At 57.5% G+C, this 27,631-nt stretch overlaps 2 protein-coding genes across 14 annotated transcripts in view; one reads left to right on the top strand and one right to left on the bottom strand.

Annotated features, from left to right (window-relative positions):
- GNPTG (N-acetylglucosamine-1-phosphate transferase subunit gamma) overlaps positions 1-14,584 on the top strand; it is a 36,381-nt gene extending 21,797 nt beyond the window's left edge. Inside the window, exons 4-11 of the mRNA XM_059154767.1 lie at positions 13,162-13,216; positions 13,281-13,364; positions 13,441-13,534; positions 13,608-13,722; positions 13,801-13,883; positions 13,964-14,092; positions 14,176-14,257; positions 14,354-14,584. Coding sequence (XP_059010750.1) covers positions 13,162-13,216; positions 13,281-13,364; positions 13,441-13,534; positions 13,608-13,722; positions 13,801-13,883; positions 13,964-14,092; positions 14,176-14,257; positions 14,354-14,451 — 740 coding nt within the window. The 3' untranslated portion in view covers positions 14,452-14,584. The remainder of the gene's footprint in view (positions 1-13,161; positions 13,217-13,280; positions 13,365-13,440; positions 13,535-13,607; positions 13,723-13,800; positions 13,884-13,963; positions 14,093-14,175; positions 14,258-14,353) is intronic.
- The window catches only part of UNKL (unk like zinc finger), a 34,333-nt gene continuing 21,263 nt past the window's right edge, over positions 14,562-27,631 (bottom strand). For 9 of the 13 annotated variants that reach the window (XM_059154752.1, XM_059154754.1, XM_059154753.1 and 6 more), the window contains 6 exons: positions 27,343-27,496; positions 18,767-18,859; positions 18,325-18,552; positions 17,612-17,814; positions 17,252-17,488; positions 14,562-16,625 (listed from right to left, as the gene is read on the bottom strand). In XM_059154752.1, the coding sequence (XP_059010735.1) occupies positions 16,470-16,625; positions 17,252-17,488; positions 17,612-17,814; positions 18,325-18,552; positions 18,767-18,859; positions 27,343-27,496 (1,071 nt within the window). In that variant the 3' untranslated portion in view covers positions 14,562-16,469. Of the gene's footprint in view, positions 16,626-17,251; positions 17,489-17,611; positions 17,815-18,324; positions 18,553-18,766; positions 18,860-22,821; positions 22,976-23,080; positions 23,274-27,342; positions 27,497-27,631 lie in introns of those variants that run through there. The other 4 variants (XM_059154761.1, XM_059154763.1, XM_059154762.1 and 1 more) reach the window with 4 other exon arrangements.

Raw genomic sequence — 27,631 nt, 5'->3', positions numbered from 1 at the left:
ATGAGTAAGGTCAAATAAGGTTTGTCCACAGAAATTAAATGAAACCAACAAACATCAGTAGAGCCAAACCTTCTGGTTCCTCGCTTGCCCTTTACCACTGGATTATTGGTTTCCAGCATAATAATTAATTAATTGGGCAATAGGAATCTGAGGTTGCAGCAAAAGTACTCCTTCTCTTAAAGTGGCCATAATTTTTTATTTCTCCTGTATAATCGTCATCTGTTACCCCAGGATGGACAGTTAATCCTTTCATAGTCCAACTAGATCTCCCTTTTGACTTTCCTTTAGGGTGGTTACCCAAATGTAACGGCAAGGTTTATCCTTGGTTTAACAGTACTGGAGGGGCGCCTGGGTGCTCAGTGGGTTAAGCCTCTGCCTTCGAGTAGGGTCATGATCTCGGGGTCCTCGGATTGAGTCCCATATCCCCATATCAGGCTCTCTGCTCAGCGGGGAGCCTGCTCTCCTCCCTCTCTCTGCCCTCTGCCTGCCTCTCGGCCTACTTGTGATCTCTGTCAAATAAATAAATAAAATCTTAAAAAAAAAAAAAAAAAAAAAAAAAAACCCGTACTGGGTAAGTTAGCATATCAAGGAAAAGCCTTAAGTCAAAGAGGCCTCATTTACAACTCTGGGCAGGCAAAGAGAAAAACCATTTACATTTTCTTAACAGCAGATCAGTTAATTTAAGAAAACTTTGCCCTTTTCAACAGAGAAAATGGCCTTTCTATACCGATGTATTTCCTCTTTTCTTCCTAAGACTGAGTTTTTTGGGTGTCCCTCCCATCGTAAATGATGTCTCAGACAAAAGGAGGGGGATCTTTCAGATGCTGTCCTGCTTGCGTCCCTTGCGGAACTTAGGAGCGTCTTAGCTAAGGTCTGTCCGTATAAACCCCCGGACCAGGCTACTCGGTGGAGTCGATGACCATTATGCTGTATGACGCCCTGCGAGACTCAGGGTGCAGCCCACTCAGACTCCGTAGCCGAAGTGGTGGAGCCATACAGACACATTCACACAGTCAGGCACTCTTCAGATTCTAACAGGTTGGACCCCCTCCCCTTAGGGTATCCCTGGCTAATGGGAGGTGATCAGTCTCCCCTTCCATTCTTTAGGAATGGGTCTAGCTCAGACAGTGGCCCCGGGGCTATTACAACAGAATTCAGTTAAGCACAAAAGATGTTTACCAACAGATTTCAACATAGATTTTAACAAATAACACGAGCTTATTTGACTTTAATTAAAAAACTCTTTTAAGTTTCACATTTACTACTGTTAACTCAAAAGACGTTTATCCTGATTAACCCAACAAACTTAACTTAGTTAAAATATTTACTTTCCACCTGGTACCACTCCGTTTCGAATGTTTACCTGAGACACGGTGGGAAGATCTGGAGTGGTGGGTGTTAGGTTCAGGGGGCGCTCTTCTTGTTTCCCAACAGTGAAGAACAGAACAAAGTGCCACCAGAAGGCAGAGAAAAGGTTCCCAAGTTCTAGAGCTCACCAGCTCCAAGAGAGGAGTGTATGCTATGCTTTCCCGCCAGGAGGGGGGAGGGGTTAAGCAGTCCAAGTCGGGCCAGAGAAGAAAGGGAAACTTCCCCGAAACACTCTTCGGCAGCTGCTTGGGAATATTCCTTACGGTCTCCGTCTAGAGTTAAGACTAACCCCAGTTGGCTCCGGTTATAGCCATTGACACGGGAAATGAGTAAAGGAGAAGCCCCCACATCTATTAGGAGAAACAAAGAGAAATAAAGTCAGAGTCCCCTTTGCTAGGGATGGTCCAGCAACTAACTCAGGAGAAATACCTGCACCAAGATGTTCATACTCATTCTCCAATTCCTCTATGGCCAAATTACAAAGAGAATCACAAGAAGCTATAGAGGTTAATTCTACAGAATGTTGCGGATCTAAAGTCTCTCGAATATCTTCCCAAACTTTCATAGTTCCTTCAAGGCAAGAAATGGTCCTCTAACTTTCATCTGATTTTTCATCTCTTGCCCTACTTTCTGCCAAATTTGCAAGTTTACCATTCCTCCTTTAGGGAACCAAGGACAAAGATCAGACTCCACACCAAAAAATTGCTGCAAAACCTTCTTTGAATACCTAGACCCCTTCTGATTTTAAGAGGGCCTGCAATACCGTAACAAAAAGATCCTCTTGTTGCACAGGATGAGACTGCCCCGTATTATTTTACTCCTGCCTTCACCCGTTGGCCCAGGCTCCTCTTATTGAAATCCATACACTTACTTGTACCCACGCGCTCCCATGAAATGTCCCACAGTCCCTGTTTGGGTGCCACTTGTCGCGGCCAGCGCGACGAATCGACCAGGGTAACCGTGGGGGCTTAGAGGATGATGAAAAAAAGTTAAGAGACAAAGTGATGGGGGCAGGAGGGACACTGAAGAGGCTGTCCAACAGCGCCAAGTTTATTCCACGTCTCACAAGCATTTATAAGGCAAACCAGAATAGGAGGAGCATTACATCGGTACCTAGTCAGATGACCGCAAGTTCCTATAACAAGTTTACATGAACTACAAGCAAACCTCGTGAGCCCAGGTAGTTTCGGCTAAAGCCATTAGCAAGACAGTCAGACAGGGAGTGGATCATGGGAGTGGATCATGGGAGGTACAGAACAACGAGGATTAACTAAGAACTCAGGACTCTGGCCACATTGTTCCCTACTGCCGGGATAGTGTGTGGGAAGTCACGTAGGCGAGGCACGACACATAGCACAGACCCTTTCTCAGTGCACTCCACTTTCCCATCCTTAACCTCGTCAAGGTGTCCGGACTTTGAAGGAGACACAAGTCAGGGCCTGGTTTGGTCCTAGACTCCAGCCGTGCCCTGGCCTCCAACATCCTTATATGCTTGCAAGTTGGGAGTGGGTCAGGGATGGCGTAAGGCTCTGAGGAGTTTTGGAAGCAAGGTTTCCAGGACCTCGAGGGGCTGGCTGTTGTTGGGGAAAAAGGGTTTTCATCCCTGGTAATAAAACCTGTGTCCGGAGACCCTTCAGATGTGTGTCAGTGGGCCCTATGCTCGGGGGGTGACTGCCAACGCGGATCTTTGGAGGGTTTAGAGATAGTTTCCAAAGGAATTGGTAAAGCAGACTTCAGGATCCTGGTTGGGGGTAGGGGTCGGTCAGGCTAGGATTGCCCTTTGCCCTTAGCAGAGCCTTAAGGGGGAGGCAGTTGAGTCCCTAGAGGAATGTCATGCTGCCTGCTTCTAGGGCCTGTCAGTGGGTAGGAAATTCAGTAATTTTTCTTCTGCTTCTGTTTCCCACATCACATAGTTTGGCTGTTGTGGACATCTCTGCTATAAACATTCTGGTGCACGTGCCCCTTCGGGTCACTACGTTTATATCTTTAGGGTAAATACCCAGTAGTGCGATTGCTGGGTCGTAGGGCAGCTTTGTTTTCAACTTTTTGAGGAAGCTCCGTGCTGTTTTACAGAGTGGCCGCACCAGCTTGCATTCCCCACAACAGGGTAGGAGGGTTCCCCTTTCTCCGCATCCTCGCCAGCACCTGCTGTTTCCTGACTTGTTAATTTTAGCCATTCTGACTGGTGTGTGGTGGTATCTCATTGTGGGTTTGATTTGTATTTCCCTGATGCCGAGTGATATGGAGCACTTTTTCATGTGTCTGTGGGCCATCTGGATGTCTTCTTTGCAGAAATGTCTGTTCGTGGTTTGGGCCATTTCTTGATTGGATTATTTGTTCTTTGGGTGTTGAGTTTGGTAAGTTCTTTATAGATTTTGGATACCAGCCCTTTATCTGATATGTCATTTGCAGATATTTTCTCCCATTCTGTCAGTCGTCTTTTGGTTTTGTTGACTGTTTCCTTTGCTGTGCAAAAGCTTTTGATCCTGATGAAGTCCAAGTAGTTCATTTTTGCCCTTGCTTCCCTTGCCTTTGGCGATGTTTCTGGGAAGACGTTGCTGTGGCTGAGGTCCAAGAGGTTGCTGCCTGTGTTCTCCTCGAGGATTTGGATGGATTCCTGTCTCACGCTGAGGTCCTTCATCCATTTTGAGTCTATTGTTTGTGTGTGGTGTAAGGACATGGTCCAGTTTTGTTCTTCTGTATGTGGCTGTCCCGTTTTCCCAACACTATTTGTTGAAGAGACTTTTTTCCACTGGACATCCTTTCCTGCTTTGTTGAAGATTAGTTGACCATAGAGTTGAGGGTCCATTTCAGGGCGCTCTATCCTGTTCCATTGATCTGTGTGTCTGTTTTTGTGCCAGTACCATACTGTCTTGATGATGACAGCTTTGTAATAGAGCTTGAGGGCTGGAAGTGTGATGCCACTAACTTTGGCTTTCTTTTGCAACATTCAATATTTGGGGTCTTTTCTGGTTCCATATATGTTTTAGGATTATTTGTTCCGTATCTTTGAAAAACATTGATGGTGTTTTGATAGGGATTGTGTTAAATGTGTAGATTGGTTTAGGTAGCATAGATATCTTCATAATATTTGTCCTTCCAATCCATGAGCATGGAATGTTTTTCCATTTCTTTGTTTGTCTTCCTCAATTTCTTTCATGAGTACTTTATAGTTTTCTGAGTAGAGATTCTTTGCCTCTATTTTTAAGAAGATTTTATTTTTATTTATTTGACAGACAGAGATCACAAGTAGGCAGAGAGGCAGGCAGAGAGAGCAGAGGAAGCAGGGTCCCTGCTGAGCAGAGAGCCTGATGCCAGGCTTGATCTCAGGACCCTGCGATCATGACCTAAGCTGAAGGCAGAGGCTTAACCCACTGAGCCACTCAGGAGCTCCTCACTCTTTGCCTCTTTGGTTAGGCTTATTCCTAGGTATCTTATGGTTTGGGGTGCAACTGTAAATGGGATCAACTCCTTAATTTCTCTTTCTTCTGTCTTGCTGTTGGTATATAGAAGTGCAACTGACTTCTGTGCATTGATTTTATATCCTGACACTTTACTGAATTCCTATACAAGTTCTAGCAGATTTGGAGTGCAGTCTTTTGGGTTTTCCACATACAGTATCATACCATCTGCAAAGAGTGAGAGTTTGACTCTTGCTTTGCTAATTTGGATGCCTTTCATTTCTTTTTGTTGTCTGATTGCTGAGGCTGGGACTTCTACTAGTGTTGAACAGCAGTGGTGATAATGGACATCCCTGCCATGTTCTTGACCTTAGAGGAAAAAGCTGTCAGTTTTTCCCCATTGAGAATGATATTGCTGTGGGTTTTTCATAGATGGCTGTGATGATATTGAGGTATGTACCCTCCATCTCTACACTGTGAAGAATTTTGATCAGGAAGGGATGCTGTACTTTGTCACATGCTTTTTCAGCACCTATTGAGAGTATCATGTGGTTCTTGTTCTTTCTTTTATAAATGTGTTGTATCACATTGATCGATTTGCAGATGTTGAACCAGCCTTGCAGCCCTGGAATAAATCCCACTTGGTCGTGGTGAATTATCCTTTTAATGTCCTGTTGGATCCTATTGGCTAGTATTTTGGTGAGAATTTTCGCATCTGTGTTCGTCAAGGATATTGGTCTGTAATTCTCTTTTTGATGGGGTCTTTGTCTGGTTTGGGGATCAGGGTAATTCTGGACTCATAAAATGAGTTTTGAAGTTTCCTTCCATTTCTGTTTTTTGGAACAGTTTCAGAACAGATATTCATTATCCTTTAAATGTTTGGTAGAATTCCCCTGGGAAGCCGTCTGGCCCTGGGCTCTTGTTTGTTGGGAGGTTTTTGATGACTGCTTCAATCTCCTTACTGGTTATGGGTCTGTTCAGGTTTTCTATTTCTTCCTGGTTCAGTTGTGGTAGTTTATAGTCTCTAGGAATGCATCTATTTCTTCTAGATTGTCAGGTTTGCTGGTGTATGATTGCTCATAATATGTTCTTTTTATTTATTTATTTATTTATTTATTTATTTTTAATTTATTTGACAGAGATCACAAGTAGGCAGAGAGGCAGTCAGAGAGAGAGGAAGGAAAGCAGGTTCCCTGCTGAGCAGAGAGCCCGATGCAGGGCTCGATCCCAGGACCCTGGGATCATGACCTGAGCCGAAGGCAGAGGCTTTAACCCACTGAGCCACCCAGGTGCCCCCATCATAAATATTTTTAACATCTGTTTTCCCCAACTGAAAAAACAGAGTGGACAGCATAAACATGGTTTAGTAGATTACATTCAGGACTTGGGGAAAATGACCAGCTAAGCACTCCCTGCTCGTCAGGGAGTCTGCTTCTCCCTCTCCCTCTGCTCACCCCACATTTGCGTTTTCTTGCAAATAAATAAAATATTTTTTAAAATTACCCAACAAAAATATAAAGGCTTTCAAAACAGCTGTAAAGGTTGAATTTTAAATTATTCTGTGATTTTTAAACGGGCCTCATGGGTTTGCAGTGTACCGGAGGTCAAGCTGTTTTTCTGCAGAGCCTGAGACATGTAGGGCGCACAGAAGTTACGTCTCCGGCTGCTTCCACCTCATGGGAATGTTCCTTCAGAAAGCAAAACTAATCTTCGCTGGCCTGATTTTATGAGGTTTTTAGTGTGGTTGTTTATAAAGATGTAAAAAGAAGGACCGAGAACACTGCCGGGTTCTCGGGTGGCGCTCTGCTGCTGGGGGCGCAGGGCTCTGTGGGACGCCCGCCCGGGCTGGGTGCGTCCTGGCTGCTTCAGAAGGTCTGGAGACAGTTTCTTCAGGACTGTCCCCGTTTCCAGAATATTTATTCTCAGACCAAGCGCCGACATGACCGCACAGGCGCGCTCTCTGCAGGTGTTGGGAGGACACGGCCCGGAGCCTTGCGGGGGGTGGGGGAGAGGCCCCGGCGCTACCCCTCGTCTGTTCTCGGCGGGGCGGCCGCGGCCGCACTGCTCTCCTTCTCTCGGAGGCTCTCAGTGAGGTTTTCTCACCAGAGCTAGTCTTTGCTGAGAGACGGCTCGCGTCTGGAATAATCCGTTGCAGACTGAAGGGTTCAGATGTGTGACGGCGCGCATGTGTGACAGTGGCACTGGGTGGTTGTGTGGCTCACACAGTTTCCTACAGAATATTTGGTGGCTTAGTTTTGTGGACCGAAGACAGACGTTCCCCCGTCTCCCACTCCTCCCGCCGACGTGTGCGTCCCTCAGTGCGAACCGCGGGCTTCCCGCTCAGGAGTCTGAGGCTGGCTCTAGGGAAGGCAGGCAGGGGTTCTGTCAGGGCTCCCGGCTGACCTGAACTGACCCCGAGCCACCCAGTGAGTGGTGCGGGGAATGCAGCCTCAGGTAAACCTCATCTGTTTATTAAGCTTCACTACTTTTTTAAAAAAATTTTTTATTTATTATTTATTTGACAGAGACACAGCGGGAAAGGGAGCACAAACAGGGGGAGTGGGAGAGGGAGAAGCAGCTTCCAGCTGAGCAGGGAGCCCGATGCAGGGCTCGATCCCAGGACCCCGGGATCATGACCTGAGCCAAAGGCAGACGCCCAACGACTGAGTCACCCAGGCGCCCCTAAGCTTCACTTTTTAAAAGCCTTTAGTATTTCTTCCAAAACAAACCCTTTCACGTGAAAATCTTGGGTTTTATGAAAATAACGTAGTGTGAGGATTTTCTCTAAGAGAATGATTAAGGTCAAAACTCGAAAGGTCAGAGACCTGGGAGAGGGCCAGTGGCTCTCAGACCGCCTGTCGTTTAAAACATCAAGGGGAACTGAGCACGATCGGAGCAGCTGCGTGACGCAGGCTCTGGTCTCTCGCCGAACTCGGAGAAACCATCTGGAGCACATGAGGCACAGACCAGAGTTGAGGACCATTCTGTGAGGAAATTTCCCTCCGTTCAGTGACACGGGATTTCCTCCAGCAACTAAATCAGAATTTTAAAAGGGAAAGTAAGTTAATCAAGGATTCAAAAGAGCCAAAGGCAGTGACACGGGCTCAGGCATCCAGGCCAAGCACGGGGCACTCGGGACTGGTCATGGTGGGTGGCGGGTCCCACGGGACTCCGTGCGATGCGGCACCCAGAGTTCTCCTGCGGATTTCCGTTTCCCAGAACGTGAGCTTCAACCCTGGTCTTCAGAATGCAAGACCGAGAGTGACCAGCTGTTTGCCCCGACCGCACTAGGCCCAGGGCTCTGATGTCCTCGGGGAGCAGGGGGAGAACCACCGCTAGCGTGGGGCGGGGACACCCCCGTGCGGGCATCTGTCTCTGTCTCTTCCGGCGGGGAGCAGTGGGGACATGTCGGAGACCTCAGTGTCCTCCAGGCAAGACCGTGCACAGTTAGCCAACAGCCGTCGCCCAGACGCAATGAAACCGCTCGTTTTGTATTTGCCACACCCAGCGTCAGGACCCTGAAACCAAGAGTCGTGTGCTTCTCCAACTGAACCAGCGAGGGGGCCCCCTGGTTTCACTTCTGACCCCTTAGAGCTGAGGTGTTCGAGAAGGAGCGCTACCACCTTGCTCTCAAGCCCAGGCGGGTTTCTCAGAAGCCTCCTGCCCGCTCCACCGGCTCTAGCCCACCACAGCTCTGCAGCAGAAAACGAGGCTTTTCTCCTCCAGTCTGATCGCAGCGTTCTGTGACGTCGCTTGCCTGCTTTGTGCTGTGTAGCGACAGCTGGACCGAGAAGCGGACCGAGACCTCTCCGCTGGTGCAGGGTGGGAGCACGGGGGCTGCCAGCGGGCCGGGAGGTCTGCACACATAGCCTGCGCAGGACACGACGGCCACGCGCCCCTGTCTGGTTCTTCCCACTCAGTTCTGTCAAGGATGTGTGTCCTCGTGCGTCCTCGTGCTCACAGAGTGGAAGGGCTGATCCTGCCCCACCGGCAGCGCATTTTCTCGCAGGGACGCTGTCCGCGCCGGGCCCGGGGCTGCTGTCCTTCCCTTGGGCCGCCTGCAGAGGGAGATGCGATGCTGGGGGCTCTTCCCTGGGGCCTGCTGCCCTGTTGCCCCGACATCCCAGCTGCTGGGTCACCCCCCAGCATCCCTGTCACCGGGGCCCATGACCCTGGGTGGGCTCGTCTAGGCCCAGGCCCCGCGGTGGGGCCACATGCATTGCAGAGTGCCCTGCAGGAGGGGCGGCCGCCTCCAACACAGCAAAGACTTCTGTGCTGCCTTTTTAATAATAATTTTTTTAATAATAATTTGAGGTTGTTTATTTTTTAAAAGATTTTATTTATTGGGGCACCTGGGTGGCTCAGTGGGTTAAAGCCTCTGCCTTCGGCTCAGGTCATGATCCCAGGGTCCTGGGATCGAGCCCTTCCTCCCTCTCTCTGCCTGCCTCTCTGCCTACTTGTGATCTCTGTCAAATAAATAAATAAAATCTTTTTTTTTTTTTAAAGATTTTATTTATTTATTTGACAGATCACAAGTAGGCAGAAAGGCAGACAGAGAAGCGGGGGACGTAGGCTCCCCGCTGAGCAGAGAGTCCGGTGCGGGGCTCGATCCCAGGACCCTGGGATCATGACCTGAGCCGAAGGCAGCAGCTTAACCCACTGAGCCACCCAGGTGCCCCGAGGTTGTGTTTTTTAAAGACTGTATTTATTTGTCAGAGAGAGAGGGCGAGAGCGAGGGCACAAGCAGGGGGAGCAGCAGAGGGGAAGCAGCTCCGGTAGAGGAGGGAGCCTGACGCGGCACTCGATCCAGGACCCCGGGATCATGACCTGAGCCGAAGGCAGTTGCTTCAGTGACCGAGCCACCCTGGCGCCCCTCTTGGCTTCTTCCTACACAGATGAGGATGTCCACGCTCTCACAGCCATGACTATAAACTCGTGAAGCGTGTGCTCTCAGCTCAGCGAGAGGGACCCCCCGTGAGGTCACGCTCCCCACCGCACATAGCTGGGCTCCGCTGATTCGAGCTGTGTACTCACAGTCGTGTGTTAACTCGGGCCACGTGGCCGCACTCGTGCGGTTCTCACAGGACACCGTGGGCAAGTGCGCACAGACCGCCCAACCCGCCAGCAAGAGGCCCGTCTGTGGGTCCTCTGTGAGCTGGGGGGGAAAGCAGATCAAGAACGTGCTGGTGGCTGCGGCGTGCAGTGCTTGGGCCAGCGTCTGTGCGACCGCAGAGCACCGGCCCGGCGTGCTCCTCCAGATCCCGACCCCGGCCTGCGGTCCTCCCGTGCAGTGCGAGCGAGCACGGCCATCCCGACACGGGGCTGTGGCTCCCCGGGAGAGGTCTGGAGCTGCTTCAGAGAACCCTCTCCTCAGTCCTTGGCGCATTTCCAGCGAGGTTGCCGGTTCAGCTCTGTGTGTCCTGGCAGTGTGCACTGCACCTGTCTCCTTGCTGCCCATGGGTGTCTCTCTCACTGTGGACGCGCCCCTGAGGCACGTGAGTCCTAAAATCCCAAGGCCGGCTCTTAAGTGTCGTTCCTCAGAGTTCATCTGGGGTTAGAGCCCACGGAGTCACTGGGGACACCGCTGTCGTAAGGCTTCCCCTCTGCTTTTCTGCTAAGCTTTAGGCTTAGCCTCAAATCCATCCAGAGTTCCGCAGTACATGGTCTAAAGGAAGGTTCCGTGTCATCCTGCGTCCGCTCTCCTCTCCCGGCACCGCTTACTGAGAAGACGGCCCTTTCCCCACTGCGTGAGCCTGACGTCAGGGGGTGGGGACGGACGTCCGGGACTGCGGGCTCCCAGCTGTCCCTGCCTGTGTCCCAGTGCCCTGAGGTGTTTCTCCGCGGCCCCGCAGCACAGTTGGGAACCAGGGATTGAGTTTTTCCATTTCATTCTTTTACTGTAAGATAGTTCTGGCTTTTTGGGGTCCTTTAGATTCCATTTTATGATGGGTTTTCCCATTTCTGCAAAGAAACATTACTGAATTTGGTACAGGTTGAATCACATCATTTTGGGCATTTGTCATATTTTAGGATTGAGGTTTGCTTCCCGCAAACACAGACTTCTGTTCGTGCGTCTCTGGTCGCGTCCGTGGGGTCCGCGGTCTGCGTCCTCCACCTTCCCGGTGCTCTGCCACGCGGAACTGTGTGACGTACTCCCTGGATGGTTAGTGGAGGGAAACACTCTGGCGTCCGCAGTGTTGTGTCCTGCGACATCGTGAACGGGCTTGGGGACTCCGTCGTGGCCACGTCACTGTATTTCTTCTTTTCCAGTTCGGATGCCTTTTCTTTCTCTGGTGCCCGACTGCTCCGGTGCAAACGGGCACGCGGGGCTGGAGCGGGCAGGACTGCACGGAGCTAAGAGGCAGCGCAGGGGTCTCGTGCCATGTGTCTCTGGCAGGACACGCGCTGTGGGGTCCGCCTAGGTGGCCTCTGTTGTGGTGCCGCCTTCCTGCTTGTGGCTGCTGTGTTGTCCCCGCGCTACCCCGGCGGCTGGAGGTGCGGGCACCCCTGCTGTGGACGAGCCCCTGGGATGGAGCGTGGCCCCCCGGCCTGCTGTCGGAGGACATCGGCGGTGTTTTCGGCGAGGGCTCTCCACACTCGTGCTCATCATAGATTTCCGTGACTTTGGTGTTGCAGTGATGCTGGCCCTGGAGGCTCTGGGGACGCGTGGGGAGGACAGAGCGGCCGTGTCTCCAGGATCGTGTGCATGTCACACGGGTTGGCTGCTGGGTCGGCTGCCAGTGGGCGCTTCTCCTGGCATCTCATGTCTGCAGACCTGGCCGTGTCCCCTCCATCCCGCCCGACTGGAGGAGCCGCGGCAGTGGGCTGGCAGTCCGGCTGAAAGCCGTGAAGTCTGCTGGGCTCTTTGAAGAACCAGTGTCGCGTTTGCCGGCTTCTCTCCGGCCTCTGCCCCGTCTCTCTCTCCTGTCACTAGCGTGCGTCTGGCGAGCCCCTGGTCTAGTCTATGATGCCGTGAAGATGCGGGCTCTGCTTGTGGCCCGAGTCGGAGCTGCACCCATGAGTGCTGGAGGCCTGTGGTCCAGGCTTTGTGTCAGGGCTTTCCGATTTCCCTTGGGACTTCTCCTGTGGGCTGCGGTGGAGGCGGCTTTCCAGAGCTCTTTGAGCTCCATCTGCCCGGGGCCGTGGCTGGGGCATCCGCATCTCCGACGATTCCCGCACGGGGCCTTCCTTACAGCCAGTGTGGCCCTCGGGACGCATGGGAGAGCACGGCCTACCCAGAATGGCCCGGCGGCTTCTCTGTTTCTCGTTGCTCTGTTGACATTTTCTTCCAGGCGACAGGCTCGATGTCACTCCTCTTCCACGTGTGCCTCTCCCTCGTCTGTCTTCTCTGGAAACTGTAGGGATTTTTTTTTTTTTTTTAAAGATTTTATTTATTTACTTGACAGAGATCACAAGTAGGCAGAGAGGTGGGCAGAGAGAGAGGAGGAAGCAGGCTCCCTGCTGAGCAGAGAGCCCGATGCGGGACCCGACCCCAGGACCCTGAGATCATGACCTGAGCCGAAGGCAGAGGCTTAACCCCCTGAGCCACCCCGGCGCCCCCAGAAACCGTAGGGATTAAGGACCTCGGACAGCATTAAGTTCTGAGTTTTCCTTTATGCCCTACACTACTTGGGTTGGCTCCGCCCTCCCCCAGCCTGGGCACTGGCCCTGCAGGCGACCCCATTGGACACGGGGTGCCCCCAGCAGAGGCCGGTGCCGATGTGTCTGGGACCCTGTCGGCTGTGCATTCGCGCGTCCCGGAGAGGCGCACAGACCTCGATCCATCTGAGGGGCGCCCCGGGCCGTTGTCACTCCGTCCCCATCAGGGAGGGCTGTTCCAGACGCACCACCACCGCCTTCCACGGGGCTGTGCGGTTGGGGTCAGACCCTTGCCCGCCCGTGCTGCGGGCTTCACGGCTTCTCTCCGGCTGTGCCCGGGGCTCACCGCGGCCATGTGCTGGTGCTCCGTGCACCCACCGGCCCATCCTGCAAACCCCTTACCGGCCTCTGGCTCCAGCGTGTCTCTCCAGGCGCCTTCCTCTAGTGTCGGTCTTTGTCCTCCCGTTCTTGGGAGCTTATTTAGGACTGTTTGGAAGTCTCCTAAGTCCAGCGTCTGGCTGCTCCCGGGAGGGTTCTGTCCCTCTTCCCTTGGGTGTGGCCATGCTGTCTTGGCGTGTCCCGTGTGAATCGGGACACCCGGGCGAGCGCTGGGTGCAGAACTGGGTCCGTGCTTGGTCATCGGCCCTCTCTGTGCTCCAGAGCCTCCAGCAAGGCCGGGTCCCCTGGCTTCTGGCTCTTTGTCCAGCACCCACGCTCCCATTCCCAGGGCCACTCATCCCGTGGATGCGCCCGCCCGCCCCACGCCACACTCAGCCGGTCTGCTCTCTTCCAGGGCCCGCGCACCTCTCCAGGCTTTCCGGCAAGTGCTTCAGCCTGCTGGAGTCCACGTGAGTGAGCTGGGTGCCGGCGGGGGCGGCCGCAGGGACCCCCCTGACGCACCTGTGCCCCCAGGTACAAGTACGAGTTCTGCCCATTCCACAACGTGACGCAGCACGAGCAGACCTTCCGCTGGAACGCCTACAGCGGGATCCTGGGGTGAGCAGGGGGTCCCGGGCCCCGGGCTGGCGTCCCCCCACTCCCGCCCTGCCTCACGCACTCCGTTCGCCCTCAGCATCTGGCACGAGTGGGAAATCGTCAACAGCACCTTCCGGGCCATGTGGATGCGCGACGGTGACTCGTGCCGCACCCGGAGCCGGCAGAGCAAGGTGGGATCGTGGGGAAGGGTCCGAGGGCGTGGGTACTGGCCACCCCCAGCCTACCCACCAGCTATCCCCGCAGGTGGAGCTTACCTGTGGAAAAAGCCACCGCCTGGCCCACGTGTCCGAGCCGAGCACTTGTGTCTACGCACTGACGTTTGAGACGCCTCTGGTCTGCCACCCACACTCGTTGTTAGGTAGGACCCCCCAGCCGGCCGGGCAGCGTGGAGGGGGTGGGTAGGAGTGCGGCTCAGCCGGCTTCTGTTGGACCCTAGTGTACCCTGCGCTTCCCCCGGCCCTGCAGCAGCGGTGGGACCAGGCGGAGCAGGACCTGGCTGACGAGCTCATCACAGTACAGGTGAGGTGTGGGGTGGGCACCCCCTCCCCTGGGCACAGCACAGCCTGGAGCTGACTCTTCCCTCCTCCCCCCGTCCCCAGGGCTACAGCAAGGTGCTCCGGGCACTTTTTGAGGACGCCGGCTACCTACGGCCTCTAGAAGAAGGAGAGTCAGCGCAGGAAGGAGCGGTCAAGGACCCAGTGTTCCAGACCTTAGAGAGCTGCAGTGAGGTAGGGAAAGGGCAGGGCGGCCAGCCCCAAGATGGCCCCCAGCACTGCTCCGCACCCCTGCCCTCGGGGCTTATCTGTCGCAGGCGCACAGAGAGCTGGTGAAGGAGCTGCGGAGACTGCAGAGTGTGCTGACGCAGCACGGCATCCCCTACGCCAGGCCCGCGGGTGAGTCATGCCCCTTGCGGGGCCCTGGCCCCCTGTGGGACCTGCGGCCTGCAGGCCAGGGCCTGTGCTGACTCCTGCCGCTTGCTGTTCTGGCAGGAACTCCCAGCTCCGAGCACGTGGGCCCCAAGACACCCACAGACGGGACAGCAGAGCAGCTACGAGGTGACCCAGGACTGCGTGGGAACACCTTGTGACCCGAAACAGGCCAAGGGCAGCCCTAGACCCGCGGGGAGGGGGGCAGGAAGGAGCCGCTTCCTCTGGGGCCCGGGAGGGACTCAGGCTCGGCTCAGAGAGGCAGACAGAATAAAGACTCAAAGTTTTAATTAATTCCTGTACTGATAAAAATAATTCCATGGATTCTGTAAACTGCTGCATAAATGCTGTAGTGTAAAAAACTTTAAACAAGTGTTAACTCGGAACAATTCACTACAAGTAAATGATTATGCATTATAAATACTACTTTCTGGGTTAAAGTTCCATTCCGGTAACGTTCTCCTCTAATACTTAGAACGTAAGCGGAGGCTTCCCTAAATCCCCCCACGAAGCCACCCACCAAGTGAGGTCTCCTGTGGCTCCAGTTACACCGGCCGCAGAGGCGGGACGTGGCCACGACCACGAGCGCCGAGAGGCGGGAGCAGCTACACCCAGCACCGTGGCCACCCACCTGCAGGTTAGCCGAGGCTCCCCACCCACGGGGCGGGAAGGACCCCAACAGGCAGTCCCCCGGGGGCCCACTCGGGCGGTTCTCTGGGTCCCCATGGCTCCTGTCTTGCCCACCGCACGGCAAGAACCAACCAGAGCAACTTCTACAGGCTTCAAGCTGAAGTGCCTGCCCTTAGTCCACACTTTGAAAACGTCTAGACTAGGTACTGATAATAAACATTGTCCTGTTTCCCAAAAATGACCAAAGGCCTAAAATGGGAAACGATGCATAAATATTAATAAAAATAAAGAATTTTAAACGGTGATAACAGTAGCACAAAATATACGTAATTTCTAAGAGCTAATAAATCATCACTGTCATTAAAAACAAAGTAGATTCACTAAAACCAAGTCAACAGTCACCTTCGTAGTGGGCCAGCTGCGGAACGTCATGGAGCCGCCCTGGAAGTGAGAGCTATCGGTATGTCCTAAGTTAAGAAAAGTTTTCAACCTCTTACTCTAGTAAATATTTGGTTACTGATAAGAATTTACACCGAGCCGCTTACAAAATGCTATGAAAAGTCTTTGGCAAAGCCACGTGTGGGCCCAGACCTCCGGGCCAGAGGGGCCGCACCTGTTCCCGCCGCCTCTACAGCGTCGCGAGGACGACAAAGTCTGGGCCGACTACACACATCCTCTGCTTCTCCCCAGATTTCTAGGAAAACAACCCAGCTTGGACCAGAGAAAATTCAGGTCGTCCCCCAAACCACACCAGCTCTCAGGAGCATTTTTGCCAGGGCCAGGTGGCTGGGCTCTCCCTACAAGCCTGGGGTCACCTGAGTGACCCTGGTGACCCCCTGGACTACCCCGGAGCAGGGGGTGAGTCTCTGGCCTCAGGCCGCCCAATGGGGGGCCCGGCAGGCTCTCAGGGCTGCAGAGGCTCAGGGACAGCTTTGCGAGATGAACGTGAGAGCCTCCGCCATCAGGCCCCTGGGAGCGACAAGCCCGAGGGAAGGGCCTCGTCCGCCCCTCATGTGAGGCTCAGGCACTTAGACAAGCGGCTGCGGGTCACGGAGCACGATCGGGGCTCGGCGCCTGGCGCCACTGCATGCTCCTGGCCTAGAAAACCAGTTAGTGAGTGCGCACAGGGTGAGGGTCCTTCCGCAGACTGTCTTTCGGCGTCACTGCTACAGATAGTTTGCACTTAACTGGAAAACTAAAAAAATTAGGCATTTCTCACTACTAGATAAACGCTCATTTCATTAAGTACTCATTTCAGAATAGGAAATCTAAGAGCTTTACCATACCACGGGTTAATGAACGGACAGGAAACTGTGTAAGTTCACAGTCCACATATAAAGCTTCGCATTATCGCGTATTAAAAAACCACAAACCTAGAAAGCAGCTTACAGCAACTCAGAATGTGTAACGCCCCCAGTTTACAAAGTGCTTGGCAAGGTCACCTGCGTCATTCCTGAGCCTGTGGGGCTGGCTGGGCGGGCTCCAGGGGAGTGCACCCCTGAGGCTGGAGAGGCAGCGGCCGCAGCCCAGGCTGTGAACACAGGAACAGTCACCATGGGAGGGGCTGGCCCTCACAGTAGGGGCAGGGGGGCGCGCCCGCAGCGCACGACTCGCAGAGCACGCGGTGCTGGCAGGGCTGGAGGACGGCACCACGGGCGTGCTCCCGGCACACGGCGCACTGCTTGGCTCGCAGCTGGAAGATCACCTGTGGGGTGAGACGCGACCGGTCGGCGGTGGGGTCGGCGGCCTGCTGCAGCCAAACCAAGGCCCCAGGAAAACCACGGACGGGGCCTCCATGGGACGTCGGAGAAGGTGGCCCCGGCTGCAGAGTCAGGGCCGGGGAACCCCTCACAAGACCCAGGAGCTGAGCAGCCGCACGGGCACGGAAGGGGGCAGCCCTGCACGTGGCCACCTTGAGGGACTAGGACCACATGGAGGCCCCAACCGTGCCCTGTGGCCAGCAAACTTGAGGGGCTGGGCTCGTAGGCACCCTGACTTGGGACCCGGGCCTCCGGCCAAGAGAGCAGACAGAGCCTGGGGGGCTGTGCGGCCATGGGAGGGGAACAGTGTGTGAGGGCCGTGGAACCTTCCAGATGTTCTCACAACAGGCCCTGCTGTAGAAGGGATTTACAGCCCAGGGTGGAGAACACAAAGGCAGAGATCTGCCCTGGGACCTGGGGTGACCTCGGGGAGGGGCCACTCTGGCTCTGATCCCGCCTGGCGGGAGGGGTGCCCAGCCCGTCCTCGTCCTCTGAGGGCAGAGCCGGCAGGGAGGGGACAGACCGGCTCCGCTGGCCTTGGCAGCTGCCTGGAGCCAACACCAGGACTCACCCCGTCCACGGCTTCCAAGTCCAGGCGCAGCCGACTCTGCAGCGAGTGCAGCTGGGGCAGAGGGACGGCGCCCAGGTCGGCGCAGCGCCGCAACCCGCGGCCCTCCAGCTCCTCCTGCAGCCGCCGGAACTGAGCCTCCACCTCCTCCTTCTTCTGCAGCGCCAGCTGCCGCGCGCTGTCTGCCGCCAGGGCCCGCTCCTTCGCCTCCTGCGCCTCCCGCTGCCATGCGTCACAGGCCTGCAACCCAGGGGGAGAGGAGGCTGCAGCAGCGGGCGGCATGGTGTGCGCCCCCCCGCCCCCGGCCATGGGCGCACCTGTCCCGCCTCCCCTCCAGCCTCCTTGTGCCCCACTGGCGCGCACCTGCTTCACCTGCTGCCAGGACTCCTCCCACTGCCGGATCTTCCTCTTGGCCTCGTCCAGCTGCCGCCGGACACGTGCCAGCTCAGCACCGCTGGGACTCGTGCTTGCCGGCGGGGCGGGGCTGCTGTTCAGGATGGGGGACGGACTGGGTGAGAAGCTGCCGGAAACAAAGTCCCAGATGCTCCCAGGGACGCCGTTCAAGCCTGTGTGTGGAGGGGACGGGAGCGGTCACTGGCGACAGCGCTGAAACGCCACCTCTGGGCCCCGCTGACAGCGACCCCCACCCACCATCTTTTGCCGCAGCCTCTTCCTGGCCACTCAGGGCGCGTAAGCAGAAGAGGAACTGAGGTCAGAGCTGTCACCGCGCGAACCCTGGCCCCCGAAACCCCTCACTTCAGTCTGGAGGCCCGGGAGCTGTGGGGTCGCCTACAGGGAGGCATGTGCGGCCTGAGAGTGTCGGGAGGTGCGCGAGTGAACCGTCCCCGATGAGGAAATAAAGCGAGGGCTGGTGCCGCTGTGCGCTGGGTCCTGAGTGACGTCCCAGGTCCCCCTACTCCCAGGTGACAGACGGGGCCACCCTGACAGCAGGCTATGTGTACAGCCCATCCTTGTGCCCCAAAGCACCGCCAGCAGACTGAACAGGGGACCCACCCCCTCGGGCAGTGGCCACCCCCGAGTCCGGGCAGTATGACCACGTGGGGGGCCCGGCTCACCTAAGGAGCTGTAGGATGCGGTGGAGGGGCCCAGCGCCCCGGGCTCCGACCTGAGGGCCGGCGGCTGCTGGGGGGGCGTCATGGCCGAGGAGACGAGAGGCCCCGACAGGGACTGGGACAGCGAGCTGAGCGGGGAGGTGGACAGCGACGAGGATGAGTGCAGGGACGGGGACCGGGGCGGGCAGCCAGGGACGGTGACAGGCACCGAGCCCCCCAGTGACCTCGGACCTGCGGAGAGCGGACGTGGTCGAGTGAGCAGGTGGGGCTGGGGCTGGCCTGACCACCATGCAGGACCGTGGTGGCTGCGCCCAGGTCTCCGCAGAGACCACGATGCTAGGCCAGAGGCCCCGAGGGGTCGGGGGGCTGACCACAGACTGGCCATGGGACCCTCTGAAGAGAAAGCCCGGCCAGCCCAGCTAAGAGCCCCGGTGCTCTGACCTACCTGCCGGGCCCAGGTCGGCGCTGTCATGCTCTTCCAGCTCTCTGTCTAGGGCGGGGAGGCCAACGTCGCGGAGATGAAGGTCCAGAGAAGGACCTGGAGAACAGGATGTCCCGTGAGTGTGGGGCCGCACCAGAGCCTGGCCCATGCGAGAGATGCGCACTCTCCTTGCCCAGACCATGGCGCTGGTAGGGCTTCTGGGACCCCAGCACGCTCTCGGCCCGTCTGTTACTGGAATAGAGGCCTGGAACAACATGGGGCTCCCCACCTCCCAAAGCTTTCCCTCTCCTGCAAGCAGGGGTCTCCCTCCCCTCATCCCCTCCCCCTCTGACACCGGCCCCCAGGCACCTGGCTCTGGGCCAGCAGCCCCAAGAGCTTCTCAATTCCAGCAGCCGCACAGCGGTCAACTCCGGGAAGGGGCGGCCAGAGGACATCCCCACCAGCCATCTGTGTGACTCCTAGGACACCCGCTGGGCCCGAGCTGCCGCCATCTTCCAGCCCAGGGTACACAGAAGACCCGGGGGTGCTGAAGGCATAGCACAAGGTCAGCCACACGGCCCCACCGTGCACCCTTCCGTGAAGCAGGTGGCCTTTCCCATGTGGCTGAGCCTTGCTCCTCCCCTGCCAGCCAGCAGGCCCTCCGACCCCCCGACGGCCTGTCACGTGCAACAGGAACAGTCTCTGGAAGCCACAGGGTGTCGCCCGCCCCCAGAGCCCCAGGCCCAATGGCCATGCCAGAGCCCGAGGCACACACCCTGGAGGCCCAAGTTGGGCCTGCTTGTTTGGGGTCTGTGAGCCACACTTCTGGAGCCTTCTGCTTCGGCCCTGCCCCCAGCCTCCTAGTGTCCAAGTCGCCTGAACTGTGACAAATGACAGCAAACCAGAGGCACCAGGAGGAGGAGCCACTGCTCATTGCTGACCAAATCCCACCCTCGGCTGGGCCCAGACTCCTGGCCGTGCCGCGGCTCCAGGGACATGCCCGGAAGCAGCAGGGGGACCATGACCACGGCCAACAGCTGGGTTAGAATCCAGGAGCGAAGCCCAAACCTCCCGGCGGCTGCAGAGAAACTACCTCCCTTCAAACAAAAAGCATCTACCGTAATTACCAGGGAATTACTGTATTTATGGGGAAACCCAGGCAGGGAGAGGGTTAGAAACGGGACTTCGGAACCACCGCAGGCCTGGGACAGGCAGACTTCCCGGGAGCCGGCTGCAGGACGCCTGCGGATCAGAGCTGGGGTCTGGCCCCCAGCCACACCACCCCTTCCCTGTCCATAGGGCTGGTGGACACCGCTTACCACCGTGAAGCCCACTGAGCTGGCCGCAGGGATGGTACCTTGTGCTCTGCTGGCTCCTGGCGGCCGGCCTAAAGGCAGCTCCAGGCTAAGTCTCCTATCGCAGGCACACACCGCCCTTTCCTCCAGCCCATGTGGAGGGGAGATGTGGGCTTGCTGGGACTGGGACTCGGGGCGGGGGAGGGAGGGCATGGCTGGGAGCGCACAACGGGGGGCACCGTGCAGGCATGCCCTGCCCTGCCCCCCCCCCCCCCGCCCTGCTTTGGATTCCCATGCCCAACAGAATTGTACCCAGGTCAGCTGGCCTCCCCCACCCCCACTGCGGCCTGCCCGCTCAGGAGGAAACACTCTTCCAACAAAGGTTTTAGGGTCTCCTGTGGCTCCCATCTAGGGAGGAGGTGAGCACGCACAGTGGCTGCCGGGCTCAGGCCCACCCCAGCTGCTCTGAGGAGCAAGAAGCCGAGGAGCCAGGCACAGGACGTGGGGCTGTGGTCCTCCGTGGGGCTGTAGAGAAAGACCCCGCGCCAGATCAGCCAGGGAACCCACTGTGGCACTGGAAGGCCCTGGCAGCCCTGCACCAGACGGCTGCAGGGACAATGGACAGATAGAGTCCCTCAGGCAGACACGGCTCAGCTGGGACCCACAGGGTCCCTTCCTCCTGGTGGGCTCCCCCAGCCCGTGCTTCTCCGGCCTTTCTTTACAGCCAGGACCCCACCAACACACACACGCCCGCCTGCTGGCCCACTCCTTCCTAAGACCCAGCAGCACAGGCCTCCTGCATCCTGGTGCCACCCAAACCGAGCACCACAGGAGGTGGCTTCCAACAGCGCCCCACGAATCTGCCCCACGAGTCCATTGCACTGTTAGGAGAGAAGGTGAGAGCAAGGCCCACAGGGCCAGCTTCCTCCCATGGCTCTGGGGCAGGCTCAGTCCTGCTGGTGTTGCTGGCAACCCCTGGCAGTCTTGGGCCGGTGGACACCCCAGCCCTGGCCTCGGCTGTCCCACGGCCACCCCTCCACGTCTGGGCCAAATTGTTACCTTCTTAGACACATCGCGCTGGGTTAGGACCCATGCACGTGACCTCGTTTTACCTTGACTACATCCGCAAGGCCTGTTTCCAAATAAAATCCCATTCTCAGGGATTAGAACGGAGAGCTACCTTTTGAGTCCTCAATTCAACCCACAATAATGGGGGCCAAGGACAGACACCTCCCACAGACCAAAGGCCCAGAACTCCTGGGACCCTCCTCGAACAGAACTATGAACTGCCCAGAGGGTCCACCTGCTTCTGGGGAAGACACCACTGACCCTGACGCCCCTCACCCATGCCCACCCACTGGGGCACTGGAAGCCCCTGGCAGCCCTGCACCGGAGCCCTCGCTGACCAACCCCCCCTTGACATCCTGTCCCCACCTTACCCCAAACTACTGCTAAACCTTGCCCTCCAGCCTTGCACCCATGCCTCCATGCTCTGGGAAAAGGCAGCACCCTCTCCCCAGCACCACCTTGCCCTCCCCTCCCCTACCAGAACCCCCTTCTCAAACCTCCCATCCTCTCTGGGGGGCCTGGGGAGGCCCAGTAGCCCCTCCAATGCTTGCTCCACAGCCACACACTCCGCTTCAGCAGCCCTAACCCTGAGATGCCAACATCCCCCCCCCCCCCCCCCCCGCAGACACTCTGCCTCCTCCTACCAGGGAGAGGCCCACTGCCCCATCAGCAGCTTCCCAAACTCTGGGGACACAGAGGCCCCTCCCCCCGCCATGCACCAGGGCTCATGCGCTCAGCAGGGCCCCAGGAGGAGCCCTTAGCCCCTCCATCCTCCCAGAACCCGCACAACCAAGGGCCCTAAGCTCCAGCGGTCTCTGGGGGCTGCCCCCTTGTGCCCCACCACGATGTCCCACAAGGGGCCTTTTTAAAATGCCAATCCTGGCACGTCAATAGTCCTACCTCCGGTGGAGACTGTGCCTCTTGGCATGCTCGTGGCCACCGGGGCCAGACCCTGCCCCCACCGTGGCTCTTCCTCTGGGACTTATGACACTGGACACTGCCTAGGCTGCAGCCTAACCAAATCTTCCATCGGCTCCCCTCATCCTGCGAGAACTTCTGCTCAGCCTCCCAAACCCTCGTTTTGGTTGTCTGCCTGGACCCCCTGCAGACTCATGTGCTGAAAGCCAGCTCCACCCCCCCCCCACCTGCCCTGCCCCCACCTCTCTGCGCTCTGCAAGGTGGCCACAAAGGATGGAAGCCCAAACCCACCCTTCTGGCGCAGGCCTGGGGTCCCAACCCTCTGTCCTGGACACGCAGGTCAGCCAGGCCTGATGACGGGGCCTCAACCTTCAGCACCAGATTAGGTGTGGCATGCTTTAACCCAACAAAGTTCTAGAAACACTTTCTCATAACAAAAGCACAAATGAACCGCCCATAGGGGAGAAGAAGCTGAACCAAGAGCCTTTCCTCACCTGGAAAAGATTTATCTTCTCACAGTCCCCCACCCCCACCCCATGACTCAGCAGAGAGGGGCCCACTGCCCAGGACAGCACAGCTAGCGTGTGGACTGGGGCGCACCGGCTGCTCATCTCAGAACAAGATCCGTCGCTGCTCCACATCAGTGCTCTGGGTCAGACCCAAGTCCTCTGGGATATTCTCTCAAACGAAAGCAGACTTTTAAAAAAGACTTGAACGCTCAAAATCAAAGCTAAATTACGTAAGCTGTGCCATCGGACCCAGAACCCGCCTTGCCCAGCCACTAGGAACCACCCAGACCTTGGTGAGAAATCCGCGGAGAGCTGCTGAGTAACGGCCCTGGCAATCCCCAGATCCTGACGTGACACAGCACATTCAGGAGGCCACGCGGTCCTTCAGGGTCAAAGGACACACAGGGACAACGAGCACAGTGCACAGAATTAAAGACCAGCATTGGGCAGCCCTGACGTGGGGGTGCTCCCCACCCAGGGCCGGATGCCCCCCAGCAGACCGTCCTCCCCTAAGACAGCATGGAGAAGCACCCGGCAAACCCGCTCACCCACCGGCCTGAATATCCAACAGTGCAGGTGACGATCCCCCGCAGGACCAGGCAGGAACCCCGCCGTCACTAGGAGCCAAAGCACCTCCGCTAGGTGATGCAGGCCCCCCGAAGAAGCCCCGCGGCTCCCGCCCACGCAGGGAACCCGCGGGCGCCTCTGCAGAGCAGGTTCCCAAAAAGGGTCTGTTTGCATTCACACCACTGACAGTCTCTAAGGGAGCTGGTATTGACCCCTGGGTGCCATCCCTGGCTGGGCACAGACGCGACGACAACGGGTACGAGCAGCACCTGGAGGCGAGAGGAGGTGCACCTGGGAAGGAGGAAGGTGAGAGGGGGATGGGAGACACACTTCGCCTGGGGGAGGGGGCTCGGTGCACGGGGTAGCGCACCTGGGGAGGAGGCCCACCGGGGAACTGGAAAAGCAGAGAGGTGGGAGACGCACCTCACCTGGGGAGGTGGGCACGTGGGGACATGGCGCACCTGGGGAGGAAGCGCAACCGGGAGGGGTGTTTGCTCTCCTGGCAGGGAGGCGCGTCGAGACGGAGTTGGCTCTCACCTCGCCCGGGGTGCACAGCTAGTTCCGCATAACGACGACCCACACCCAGACGGCGCGGGGCTGACGATGCTGACTCACCGTCCACCGCGCCGCCGCCGCCGCCGCCGCCGATTCAAACGCAGCCCGCGCCCCGCCCGCCCTGCGTCGGGCCCGCCCCCGAGTGACGCAATCCTTCGGCCCACCCCTGGGTGACGTAACCCTGAGACCAGCCCCACCCACCCAGCGCCGGCCCCACCCCCCGAACAACGCGACCCTCCTACTCACCCCGCGCCAGCCCCGCCCCCGGTGACGCAACCCTTAGATCTGTGCCGGCCCCGGCCCCGGCCCCGCAGCTCCGGTCGGGGGCGCCGCGGGCGGGGTGCGCGGGGGCGGACCTCGCCAGCCCGAGTCCTCGCAGCACCCAGTTCCTTGCCGCCCTGTATGTGGGACCCCAGAGGGGCGCGTACCTCCTGACACTGGCACCTCGAGGCAGTGTGCGCAAAGCCCACGTCCAGGTGCCCGAAGGGGCTTCAACTGGCAGGGCCGCTTTAAGGACCTTACCTCCCGTCCAGATATGCTCAGATGGAAATGAGCTAACCACAGAGCACGCCGTGGCCCTGGGCCAGGCCCCCCGCCCAGACCTCTGCCCTCGAGGTCACTGCGAGTCAGCTGCCCACAGCCCCGCGGCCAGGCCCCCCATCCCCTCCATAGTCCATCTGGTCTCTGGATGAAGGCTCTCCCACCCTTGACTCCCGGCCACTCCTGGCAATGAGCTGCACCAGGACTATTTCAAGGTCACTATTTTAATCGGAAACCCGCTGGTATGAAGTGGAAGGCAAAGGAAAGGAAATCCACCAAGTGCCGTGAAATGATTCCACTAAACCCACCAATCGCACAATTAGTTTGCAAACAGCATCTACTCACACGAGCGTTTACTCATTCCCCGTGGGCAGAGCACCATAAAGCCAGAACCCAAGCCACACCAGCCTCCATGAGGCCACCGCAGGTAGGGCAGGCTCTTTCCAGGTGCCCCGCAGCGTGGGGGTCCTCAGCAGCAGGAAGGCCGCTGGCAAGGGCCCTCCTGGGACCAGAGGGTAGTTCTGAGGAGTCCTAACTGGGCCCGTAGACTGGGGTCTGACCACACGCGATGATCTCCAGAGAAAACGATGACAGCAGCCCCTGATTCTAACAGCAGGGGCACCGAAAACGTACTGTCAGCAGGCAGTGCTACCTCTGGGCAGCTGGCTCAGGGAATACTGAGGTGAGCGGAAGAAGGACCTACAAACGCTCCGTGACACAAACAGGCCGAGGACCCTGACGGAAGGGTGATGGCTAGGGACACTAAGAAGACGCGGATTCCCCTGGGGCCGCCACACTGCCGCGAGGCCACTCTCGAGGTGCAGGTGCCCCCAGCTCTGTCCGTTTGGGGGTCTGGGGGCAGAGCTGAATGTGGCCTCGTCTGCTTAGGGCAGGGATTTTCTTCCCTGACTGCCTGTGTAGGAGTCTCCAATTTTACTATGACTACCTGTGAACTGGGAAAATAAGCTTTTTTTTTAAACCTCTGCGTTTTACACAAAAAACCCCAAAGAGTAAAATCAAACATGCCATTCAGAGCAACAGCTTCCTGGCTCCTTTCCAGCTGGAAACAAAGGTGTCCAGTGCGCGCCGGTGCATGTGCCCAACCCAGGCTCGGGTCTTTAACCACACGTGTCCGGCAGCCAAGCGCCTCAGTCCAGCATTCTCTAGGGGAGCCACTTAGAGACACACGATACAGACGGCGCTCCTTGCATAACTAACCACTCAGCCCCCAAGCGCAGCAGGGGACCTGCTCAGTGGCCAGACAGCTCACACACGCTGGCACGACCACCCCGCCGCCTCCAAGTCTCTGCCAACACGTGCGACTCGGCTGAGTTCTCCAGCCCACTGGCCACGTTGAGTCCACATCAAATCTGTGTTCAAGAGGAACACCTCGTTCCACCCCCATTTCAGGTCAAGCTAAAACACGTGTGGTTGGTTGGTTTTGCTTATAAGAAAACGGACGCAGGGGGCGCCTGGGTGGCTCAGTGGGTTAAAGCCTCTGCTTTCGGCTCAGGTCATGGTCCCGGGGTCCTGGGATCGAGCCCCACATCGGGCTCAGCAGGAGCCTGCTTCCTCCTCTCTCTCTGCCTGCCTCTCTGCCTACTTGTGATCTCTGTCTGTCAAATAAATAAATAAAATCTTTAAAAAAAAAAAAAAAAAAAAAAGAAAACGGACGCAGAACCCACCCATGAAGAAGGTAAGCCTTGAAGCAACAAGCCGGTCTAAGGAAGAGCCCAGGGGAGAGCCGCTGGCGGTTCTCACAGCTGCATAGACATAATTTCCAGAAAAGCCCAGAGCATGGAAGCAAGAGTCACAAGTTTGAGAAGTTCAGGGCTGGGAGGGGGGGGAGCCGGTGGGGGGATGGGGCAGCTGCATCAGGGGTCCCCTCTTTGCCCCCCAGCTTCCCATCCTGGGGGGCAAGGCCAGCTCGACTCCAGAAGATTCTTCAGCAGAAGCAGCAGCTCCGAGGTGGAGCCCATGCAGGAATGCCAGGGCTGTGCAGCAAGACATGCCCGGCCACAGAAGGTCTCCCGGTTGTAGAAGAGTGACCCTTTAAAGACCCTCCTGAGAATGAGCACGGGGCCGGGAGGCCAGCCTGAGCCAGCGATGCGGAGCGCGCCCCGGAGCGGGCCACGATGCCAGAGTAGGACTGTGTTCACCTGTCCGGCGTCCCTCACATCAGCAGGAGGGACCAAAGGGCTCCGTGGCCCCTTCAAGTCCAGGATTTGCCATCTGCATGGCCGCTGGAAAGATACTCTCCTCCCTGTCCTGGGCTGCCGTGACCGGGGTGCCCAAGTTTAAGGGGGTGGAAAGCAATATGCACACACTCCTGGGCCACCAGCCATGGACGTTTACCTCTGGGTAAGAGCGTACCATCCCCGGGCTGGCCACCTGACGCCCAAGTGGTGCCCTGACGCGGGTACACAGGGGCCTTCCCAGTCCCCTGCAGTCCCCAAGAGAGCAGGTGAAAAAGAAAGGATGCGCTCCAGGACTGCAAGTGCAGAGGACGGACGGCACTGGAGCTAACTGAGCTGGCCTCTCACTGGAGCGACTTCCCTGTGGTACCCACAGCCACACCATCCCAGCCAGCCCTGGGACAGAGAGCACGGCAAGAGCCATGAACAGAGCCCCTGCCGAGTCTCCCTTTACCGGGACAGAGATGGGGGCTCGGGTCAGGCCAGCAATGCGAGCCCTCTGCAACTGTGGCCATACATGGGACCACAGACGGGGCCCTGGGGCGGGGGTGCTGCCCAGCATGGCAAGGTCGCCCTCCCGCCCCTACCACCCCGCTCCACACCCCTCCTCTCCCTGCTCTCAGGACAACTCTCTCCCTCTGGCCAGACTCCAATCACCTGGGTCATCAGTCCCCCGACCCTCAAGGACTCCCAGCAGCTAATGACCACTCAGCCACGCCCCCGCCTTCGGCCAGCCTCGTCCTCACACTCTCTGCTCTCGTCTTAGGGCCAGGAGGCTGCTGCTAGGGGGCGTGTTTCTAGATCACAGACAGTACAGCCACAGGACAGGTGCCTAATACACAGTGGCTTTTCTACAACAAGGAGCCTCCTACCACATGTCCTGACACAGAGCCCTAAAAAGATACAACGTGAGTGCGAAGCGAAGTCAGGAAACCAGGAAGTGTTAGACTTACCTGGGACGGGCTCGGCAGCACCGCTGGGGGGCTCGGGCGGGTGGGCACAGGCCGGGAGGGTGGGCAGGGCGGTCGGGGAGGAGCTGCCGGAGCCGGCGCTGGACCCCACACCAGGGGCAAGTGGGTGAGCCACCACGGACACGGACAGGTGGTTCTGCGAGGAGACACAGAAACAAGATGAGTAGACGGGCGCGGGGAGCGGTAACGTGACTGCTCCATGACGGAGGCCACTAGAGGGGGGCGCGGGGACAGTCACAGACGGGACGGCTGGCTAACGTCCAACCCCACA

The sequence above is a fragment of the Mustela lutreola genome, chromosome 17 (genome assembly GCF_030435805.1).
Source record: "Mustela lutreola isolate mMusLut2 chromosome 17, mMusLut2.pri, whole genome shotgun sequence".
NCBI lineage: Eukaryota > Metazoa > Chordata > Mammalia > Carnivora > Mustelidae > Mustela > Mustela lutreola.
The sequence above is the reverse complement of the archived record's forward strand: the minus strand, read 5'-3'. Positions and strand labels throughout refer to the sequence as shown.